The sequence below is a fragment of the Callorhinchus milii genome, unplaced genomic scaffold, assembly GCF_018977255.1.
Source record: "Callorhinchus milii isolate IMCB2004 unplaced genomic scaffold, IMCB_Cmil_1.0 Scaffold21, whole genome shotgun sequence".
Taxonomy (NCBI): Eukaryota; Metazoa; Chordata; class Chondrichthyes; order Chimaeriformes; family Callorhinchidae; genus Callorhinchus; species Callorhinchus milii.
The window spans coordinates 637,488-646,647 of NW_024704762.1; the positions used below are offsets into that span (position 1 = coordinate 637,488).

The 9,160-nt window shown below is 46.6% G+C and overlaps 1 protein-coding gene across 1 annotated transcript; it reads left to right on the plus strand.

The window, feature by feature from the left end:
* Positions 1-2,492: 2,492 nt before the first annotated feature.
* ndufa7 (NADH:ubiquinone oxidoreductase subunit A7) lies at positions 2,493-6,273 on the plus strand (the record flags this gene model as incomplete). Its single annotated transcript, NM_001292683.1, is given in 3 exon segments — positions 2,493-2,542; positions 2,928-3,077; positions 6,015-6,273. Coding segments are annotated over 3 exon segments (276 nt in total), but the record flags the coding sequence as incomplete, so codon positions are not given.
* Positions 6,274-9,160: the final 2,887 nt, after the last annotated feature.

Consider the following 9,160-nt stretch of genomic DNA (forward strand, 5'->3'; position numbering starts at 1 on the left):
GCGGCAGTGGCAGTGCCCAGAGGTTGGCAGTGCCCAGAGGTTGGCAGTGCCCAGAGGTTGGCAGTGCCCAGAGGTTGGCAGTGCCCAGAGGTTGGCAGTGCCCGGAGGTTGGCAGTGCCCGGAGGTTGGCAGTGCCCGGAGGTTGGCAGTGCCCGGAGGTTGGCAGTGCCCGGAGGTTGGCAGTGCCCGGAGGTTGGCAGTGCCCGGAGGTTGGCAGTGCCCGGAGGTTGGCAGTGCCCAGAGGTTGGCAGTGCCCAGAGGTTGGCAGTGCCCAGAGGTTGGCAGTGCCCGGAGGTTGGCAGTGCCCGGAGGTTGGCAGTGCCCGGAGGTTGGCAGTGCCCGGAGGTTGGCAGTGCCCGGAGGTTGGCAGTGCCCAGAGGTTGGCAGTGCCCAGAGGTTGGCAGTGCCCAGAGGTTGGCAGTGCCCAGAGGTTGGCGGTGCCCAGAGGTTGGCAGTGCCCGGAGGTTGGCAGTGCCCAGAGGTTGGCGGTGCCCGGAGGTTGGCAGTGCCCAGAGGTTGGCGGTGCCCAGAGGTTGGCAGTGCCCGGAGGTTGGCAGTGCCCGGAGGTTGGCGGTGCCCGGAGGTTGGCAGTGCCCGGAGGTTGGCAGTGCCCAGAGGTTGGCAGTGCCCACCGGCCATATCCCCCCATCGCTCTCACTGCTCCTCAGCGATCATTTACAATGTCTCTCTGCAATGTAATGCGCTGTGAATCTGCTCTGAGTGTTACCCGTAGACAGTCAGTCAGGAATCACTGCAGACTTTGTCTCTTATAATAATATATTAATATTCCTGACTTTGATATAGATCCTTGTCCCGTCATTGAGATGTCTCAAAGGCTTCGCAGAACATAGTGTAAAGTAGGTTGACTTGTATTTTGTGAGTAAAATGCGGCAGCCAATTGAGCACAGCAGTGCTCCACAAAGAGTGGTGGATTGAGTGACCACATTTTTTTTTGAGGGACTATTACCCCTGGAAAGTGATCCGCTGATCGGTAACTACCTACTTCTAGGTAAACAAAGGCGTGTGGAGAAAGGAGACTTGCCTCAGGTCACACCCCGCCCGGGAAACAAACCCTGATCTTCTTGCTTGTGGGGTGAGCGCACTAACCGCTAAACTACATGACTCTTGTAATTTACAGACAGCCCTCTCCTCCTCCCCATTCCCACCCCCGACACACGCACACTCAGAAGGGGGGATGGTGCAGGAGGAGCTGAACTTGGGTCTTGATGAGAATAAAAATTCTTGCATTTGGTAGAGCAGAGATGGGTGGGTCACAAATCTCTCAGAGTACTATAGCGGATTATATTTGTTATGATGAACCTTTATATAAAGCACTGGTGAGGCCTCAGCGAGAGACTGTGTTCAGTTCTGGGCCCCACACTTGAGGAAGGATGTCAAGGCATTGGAGAGGGTGCAAAGGAGATTTACCAGAATGGTACCAGGAATGAGGGCTTCAGTGATCAGGAGAGGCGAGAGAAGTGAGGGTTATTCCCCTTGGAGCAGAGAAGGTTAAGAGGAGACTTAATGGAAATTTTCAAAATGATGAGGGGATTCGATAGGGTGAACAGGAGAAACTATTCCCACTGGCGGTGGGTCGGTAACCCGAGGACACCGATTTAAAATAGTTGTTAAAAGAAACAGGGGGGGGGGGGGGGGGGGAGAAATGTTTTCACAGCGAGTTGTTGGGGTCTGGAATGCATTGCCTGAAAGGCCGGTGGGAACCGATTCGATAACAGCTTTTAAGAGAGAGGTATACATTAGAATATACAACACAGAAACAGGTCATTCGGTTTGTTCTATGTTCTATGCCGGTGTTTATGCTCCACATGAGCCTCCTCCTGCCCTTCCTCAACTAAGCCTTCAAGCATAACCTTCTATTCCTTTCTCCCTCATGTACGTATCTAGCTTTCCCTTAAATATATCTGTGCTATTTGCCTTAACAACTCCTTGTGGTAGCATGTTCCACATTCCACTACTCTCTGTGTGAAGAAATTTCTTCAAAGTAGATAAATATTTGGGGAGGACAAGCTTATGAGGAGGGTGTTTGAGTAGTTGAGGTGGGAGGTGACAGGCTTGGATGAGGGTTTTGGCAGCTTTTGGAGTGAGGCACAAACGGAGGTGGGCAATGTGGCAGAGGTCCTCCTGACATGGAGGGCACTCTCATGTCTGCTGAGTGCTTTCCTCTCAAATGCTTCACCAGGAGCACCTGTGTGCACACAGGAGAGAGAGAGAAGCCACCAAAAGTGAGTGAGAGAGAAAAAACTTCACCTTGGCGTTGACTAATTGTTTCCAGTGTTTTATTGAATAAACATCAATTTCATATTTTTGTATTGGGGTATTTCATCATTATTTATCAGTTAAAACCTGTATCAAATGCAAGGCTTATTTTATTACAAAATTTTAAACTGTCGAAGCATGGATTTGTTACAGCTTCATTATCAAAAAGTATTGCTGACTTTCTAGCTGACAGTTTTGCTTCTTTCCCTATTCAGAAAAATCTGCAGGAGAAGCCGCAACTTCGATACACTGAAATTTCTCCCAGGTAATGAATGCAAAGAGAATTAAGTTGTGATCAGTACAATTAAAACTTTCCGATGTTTGTGTTGTACTTAATGACTTGTAAGAATAATGACTTGTAAACTTAGGAGCATATTTGGCAGGAATGTAAACAAGAACTGTTTTTAATATGGTAAAACAACTCTCAAAATATTTGATTGCCCCGGGGATAAATGTTACCTAATCTCAGCTGAGGAAGCTTTGTTCAGTCGGTGGCTGAGCCTTCAGGAACACTTGGAGTGAGGAAAACATGCAAACTTTTCCTGACGCTATCCAAAAAACCTGGAAGAGGCATTTTTAGACAGGCCTTGGCTTGACTTGTAATTAAACTTTTGTTTTGTAAAGGACATTTTTGAAACATTCTCTTTCAGAACTCAACCGCCTCCCAGTCTCCCAGTTGGACCCAGCCATAAATTATCAGATAACTATTACTGTTTGAGGGATGGTCGCCGTGAGTCAGTTCCTCCGGTCATTATCTGGTCATCACAGAAAGCTCTAGTAGCTGGGGCTCAGGCCGACAGGTTAGTGCTGAGTGTTTCACTGCATAATAAACATCTTTGAGGATTTAGTCCAATGTTGAAAAATGTATTTCGAATGAGGTGTTAAACCGAGGTCCCGTCTGCCTGATCCCGCGACACTAAGCAAAAAGAGAATGAAGTTTCTAATGGTGTCCTGGCCAACAATTCCCCAAATAAAATTTGTCACTTATTCCATGGCTGTCTGTGGTACATTGCTGGGTGCATCTGACTCCCACGTTTCGTCCACAAAATGCACAAAATGTTAATCCACTTTACAGTATATCCTGTGAAGCGCTTTGAGATGGCTTGATGATATAAGGCGCTATATCAAATGCAAGGATTGTTATATTCAGAAGGAATGTGTTGACCCTGTTCAGGACATTTGTTTGGCCACAGCTGGAGGAATGTGCACAATTTGGGGACTAAATTACAGTAAGAATATAACAGTAAGAATGGAAATGATACAGCATAGATTCACTAGGATGTTACCAAGGAAGAATGGTTTCTATTATAATAATAATCTTCGCATTCGATATAGCGTTTTTCACGTCTTCTCGACGTCTCAAAGCACTTCACAGAATAAAGTGAATTGACTGTATATTTGTGAGCAAAATGCGGCAGCCAATTGCGCACAACAGCAACCCCACAAACAGTCGTGGATTGAAATGACCAAATTATTATTGTTTTTTGAGGGATTATTATCAGGTGTGTGGAATAAGGAAACTTGCCCAAGGTTTCACCCTGCCGGGAATCAAACCCAGGTTTCTCGCTTGCAAAGCGAGTGCTCTAACAACTGAGTTACAGGACTCCACACAATTATGTAGAGGGACTCGAAAAATTAGAGCTTTTTTCCACTTGGAGTTAGAAGATTAATACGTGACTGAAGTAATGTCTACAAGATTATGAAGGGTTATATATTTTTTGGTGAGACAAGTGTCTGCAGGTGCCTTTGGCTGGGACGAATCCTTGCCCCCGGGTCCTACTGATGAGCCAGGCAGACTGATTTGTCATAAGCAGTGCTTTGGAGATCTGCTTGGCTCAGGAACTACAGCAAACTTACAACAACAAATTACATTTCAAAAGCGCCTTTCATGTTGCGAGGACGTCCCAACTACTGAGAGAACCATAGAGGGTTGGTTGAAATCTGACATGCTGATGCCGAGTACATAACTCTGGAGCTCAGCTCCAAGACCACACTTATCTCTGCCCCCACCCATAGCCCCCTCTTCCTCTATCAGAGTTAGAGAGGCTGCAGTGCAGATTCACTAAGATGAGACTTGGTACATGTGACAAAATACTTGTGGAGCATATTGTCTAAATCGTTTTTTTTGTGCATTGAAGCAGAGGAGGAGGTTGAGGTGAATCCATTTAAGATTCCTAAGGGGCATGAAGCAGTAAATAAAGAAAACTTCCTTTAGATTAATAACAATTCCTTCAAAACAATAACAACAATAATTTGGTCACTCAATCCATAACTATTCATTGGCACTGTTGTGTGCAATTGGCTGCCATGTTTGGCCCACAAAATGTACAGTCAATTCACAGTATATTCTGTGAAGAGCTTTGAGGCATCTCGAACACGTGATAAGGCGCTATATAAATGCAAGGATTATTATATTATTATTAGTTGGGAAATGGGTAACCAGTCTCAGGTTTGTTAGCAAAATTTAGAAGGAATCTCCTCCCTCAGGAAGTTGTTAGGGTGTTTATGACAATGACAACTTATGGCTAAATGGCTATTGAAGCTGGAATCATTCAAAATGGAAATAAGTGGAATCAGTGGAATCATTCAAAATGGAAATAAGCAAGTGAGGGCTCAAACCTGTACTTGTTGGATGTTAAATGATTCCCCAGTGATTGTTCTCCTTTGCATGGGGAATAAAATGGAATCCAATCCCCAACTTGTGACCTAACAAATGTCCTAAACAATTCCTACAGATTTTTTACACTTTTACACTGATAATAACCCTGTTTCTAAACCCCAGAATCCTTTTTTGATAGCTGTTTCTTCTCGCTTTTCCATGTTTTAGTGATTTATAAAAACATAAATTTACAGCGCCCCCAAGGCCCATTCCCAGCTCTACCTCTCACAACCTCCAGATCATACAGAACACCACAACTGCATTTTCTCCATCAATGGACTCCATGAGCCCGTCCTCAAAACCCTTACCCTTTTGTTTCCCGCTTGACTTTGCAAATTAAATCCTAACCGTTCCAACAAATATAAACTCCAGCTAATACAAACCTCCACTGCCCACATCCTCACCCGCACAAAATGCGCAGCCATCACCCTATTTCTCACCAGATTTCACTGTCTCCCAACAGATTGACTTTAATGTCCTCACTCTTACCTATAAATCCCTTCACACTATCCTTCTCACTCTGAACTTCTTCTATCCCAATCCTTTGCTCGCTTTCTCTGGTTGGCTGCCTCAGGCCTGCTCCACATCCCGCCACCCTCTCTGCCCTACCATCGGTGACAAAGCTTTCAGTCACTACACCTGTAACCTCTGTAACTCACTCCTTTACCCTCCACCTTGCTCCCTCTCTCTATTTTTAAATCCTGCCTTAAAACCTACCGCTTTGCACCTATGTAACCTTCTTCCTTACAATAAGATGCATTTATATAGTGTTCTTCATGCAGGGTAGCGTCTTAGATTACATACATTGTCTCCGGCCCCACTTCTCCCTTAGACTCAATCTAACATGGTCATTCTAAGACATTATCCTATGTGAAGTGCATGTTAAGCTATTGCATCCCTGAATGCACCTGAGGCTACCTACTTACCCCCACTATCTCCCTCCTAGTCACTCACTCTGTCTTTGGAAAGTGCTTTGAGACATTCTCCCTGCATGAAAGGTGCTGTATAAGTGCATAATTGTTGTTGGTGTCAAAAGTGGTTAAGCTAATTATTTCTATTGCCTTTTAATTCCAAACAGCCAAAAAACTAAAAAGCCAGTTGTGCCTGGTCAGCCGGTTATTTTGGAACTTTCTAAGGACCAGCCGTATCTGTGAGCTGGAAGCCAGATGGGTGGATTGACCCGAGCAGTCCCCTTATCTACCTTTTGACTGAAAAGGGGTTTATGGAGAAGCAGCATACAGAACCCTTGGTGTATAGCTTTGTGTGGATGTACAGATACAAAATGGAAAATTTATTAAAAAAAATTCTGATGTAAATGTGTTCAATAAACTACCATTAAAAAGTGGTGTTTAAAGTTTTTTCCTTGTTGCTGTACACCTGAAAATATTTTTTATTGAATAAAATCTAGAAGACAATTGTTTTCCAATTCCTAAACCTCTTGTGCTCATATGATAGGGTCACTTTTGTAAATTTTGCTACCTGCATTCTCAGCTGGATCCTAACATTATGGAAAAGGTTTTGAGACATTTATTCTATGGGGCGGACACTGTACACTTTATCATTAAATCACACCAGATTCAAAATGGGACTTCTTAGCAAGTTATTCATTATCCTGGATAACCTCATGCTGCCAAGCCTTTGAGATGCCCACCTGACAATGCAGGTACTATATAACCAGCTGCTATGTTACTATATAATCTGCTACTGTGTGATTTTGTATAAGTGACAATATTTTTAAAAATACTATTTCCAAAGAAGCGCTGGGCTGTAATTCCAGGTCTGACCAACTGAAATTACTAATAGCCAGGTTTCAAGTTTACTATCACTTCCTAAAGTGATGTTCTTAAACTTGATTGGCATATAAAAGTAAAAATAAAATGTTTCTAACCATCCTAACTCTTAATTGTCAGATTAGTCACCAGGCATTGTGAGACAGGAGCACAGACTAGGTATCAACAACAACAGCAACAACAATAAGATTACATTTGCATAGTGCCTTTCAAGTTGGGAGGACGTCCCAAGGCGCAGGACAGTGTATAGCATATCAATGCTGCTAACCCCTGGTGGCATGTTCTAGTTGTAAAAATTTTGTTAAAACATGGTTGGTTTCCTACTTATCCACCTGGAACATGAGGCACTAAAGTTATAGGAACAATCGTTAATGATACATTTTCAAATAACTGCCATTTTACAGCATTGTGTACATAAAAGAAATTCTCCCAAAGTCTTTAACAATGTGGGCATTGACTCAATGACAACAACAACAAGATTCCATTTATAGAGCACCTTTCACGTCGGGAGGACGTCCCAAGGCGCTGGACAGTTGGGTCGGGACCCGAGCAGGGGGGAAATGGTCAGGGTGAGGGAAGGGAGGGAGCGAGGAGGGGGGAAATGGTCAGGGTGAGGGGAGGGAAGGGAGGGAGCGAGGAGGGGGTAGAGAGTCGAGAGGGGAGCTGAAGGCTCGGCTGAAGGTTCCTGACCGGCTTTGAGAGGTGGAGAGTGCAGCCTTGGATGCTGATGAAGTTAACCCCATGTCTGCGGATGATATCACCACAGGGGGAGCATACAGAGGGTAAAGAGGAGGGGACCGAGGGCAGAGCCCTGAGGGACACCGCACGAGACAGTGCGGGGGGTGGAGGAAAAGCCGTTTGTGGAAACAAAGTGAAGACGGTGGGAGAGGTACAACCTAAACCACTCAAGGACAGTGCCTTGAAGGTTGAGGTGGGAGGACAAGCGGTGGAGGAGGATAGTGTGGTCCACCGTATCGAATGCGGCCAATTGGTCGAGGAGGACGAGGAGACAGAGGGAGCCCTGGTCACAGATGGTCAGGATATCATTGGTGACCTTGACCAGGGCAGTTTCTGTGCTATGGGCAGCACCGAAACCCGACTGAAGGGGTTCGAATAATGAATGGGTGGAGAGGAAAGAGCGCAGTTGGAGGCCACAACTTGTTCCTGGACGTTGGACAGGAAGGGGAGGTTGGCCAGAGACAACACTTATAAATCTTGCATTTGATACAGCAACTTATTGTGTTAAAATGTCTAAAAGCGCTTCATAGGATTTATTGCAAAGTTTTGATTTAAAAAAAACTTTAATCAAAGGGCCAGTACTCTCTATATTTAATCTAGAATTATTTTAATCCTCACGGAACAATTCACGCGCACTGCAGCAGCTGAATACCACTGCGAGAATAGCACTGTGTCCTGTAACTGCAACAACAACAACAACAACAAGATTCCATTTATAGAGCGCCTTTCACGTCAGGAGGACGTCCCAAGGCGCTGCACAGTTGGGTCATGACCCGAGCAGGGGGGAAATGGTCAGGGTGAGGGGAGGGAAGGGAGGGAGAGAGGAGGGGGGAAATGGTCAGGGTGAGGGGAGGGAAGGGAGGGAGCGAGGAGGAGGAAGAGAGTCGAGAGGGGAGCTGAAGGCTCGGTCAAAGAGAAAGGTTTTGAGACCGGCCTTGAAGGAGGAGAGGGAGGAAGCGGCGAAGGCACTGGGGGATGGAGTTCCAGAGCCTCGGGGCTGAGAGGCTGAAGGCCCGACCACCGATAGTAGGGCGGTTGGGGCGGGGGACGTGGAGCAGACCGGAGCCAGAGGAACGGAGGGTACGGGCAGGTAGGTAGGGGGATAGTAGGTTGGAGAGGTAGGAGGGAGCGAGGCCGTGAATGGCCTTGTAGGTGAGGATGAGGATCTTGAAATCAATCCTCTGGGGGATGGGGAGCCAGTGGAGGCGAGCGAGGGCGAGGGTGAGGGTGAGGGCGAGGGTGAGGGTGGGAGTGATGTGGTCCCGAAGCCTGGTGCAGGACAGTACACGAGCTGCAGAGTTCTGAATGACCTGCAGTGTGGAGGGAGGGCCGGGAAGGCCGGCGAGGAGAGAGTTCCCATAGTCCAGCCTTGAGGTGACAAAGGCGTGAACCAGGGTTTCAGCGGCGTGAGGGGTGAGGTAGTGCCGTAATCTGGCGATGTTCCGGAGGTGATGGAAGGCGGTGCCAGTTGTGGTGCGGATATGAGGGAGAAAGGACAGCTCAGGGTCGAACAGAGCCCCGAGGTTCCTGACTGGCTTTGAGAGGTGGAGAGTGCGGAGCTGATGGTGTCAGCGCCTGAGGTGCGGAGGCGCTGACGTGAGCCAATCAGGAGGGCCTCGGTTTTTCGCACGTTGAGCTGAAGAAAGTTGAAACTGCAGCGTGTTCACAAAGTCCTTTTTTAATATATTGCACTGAC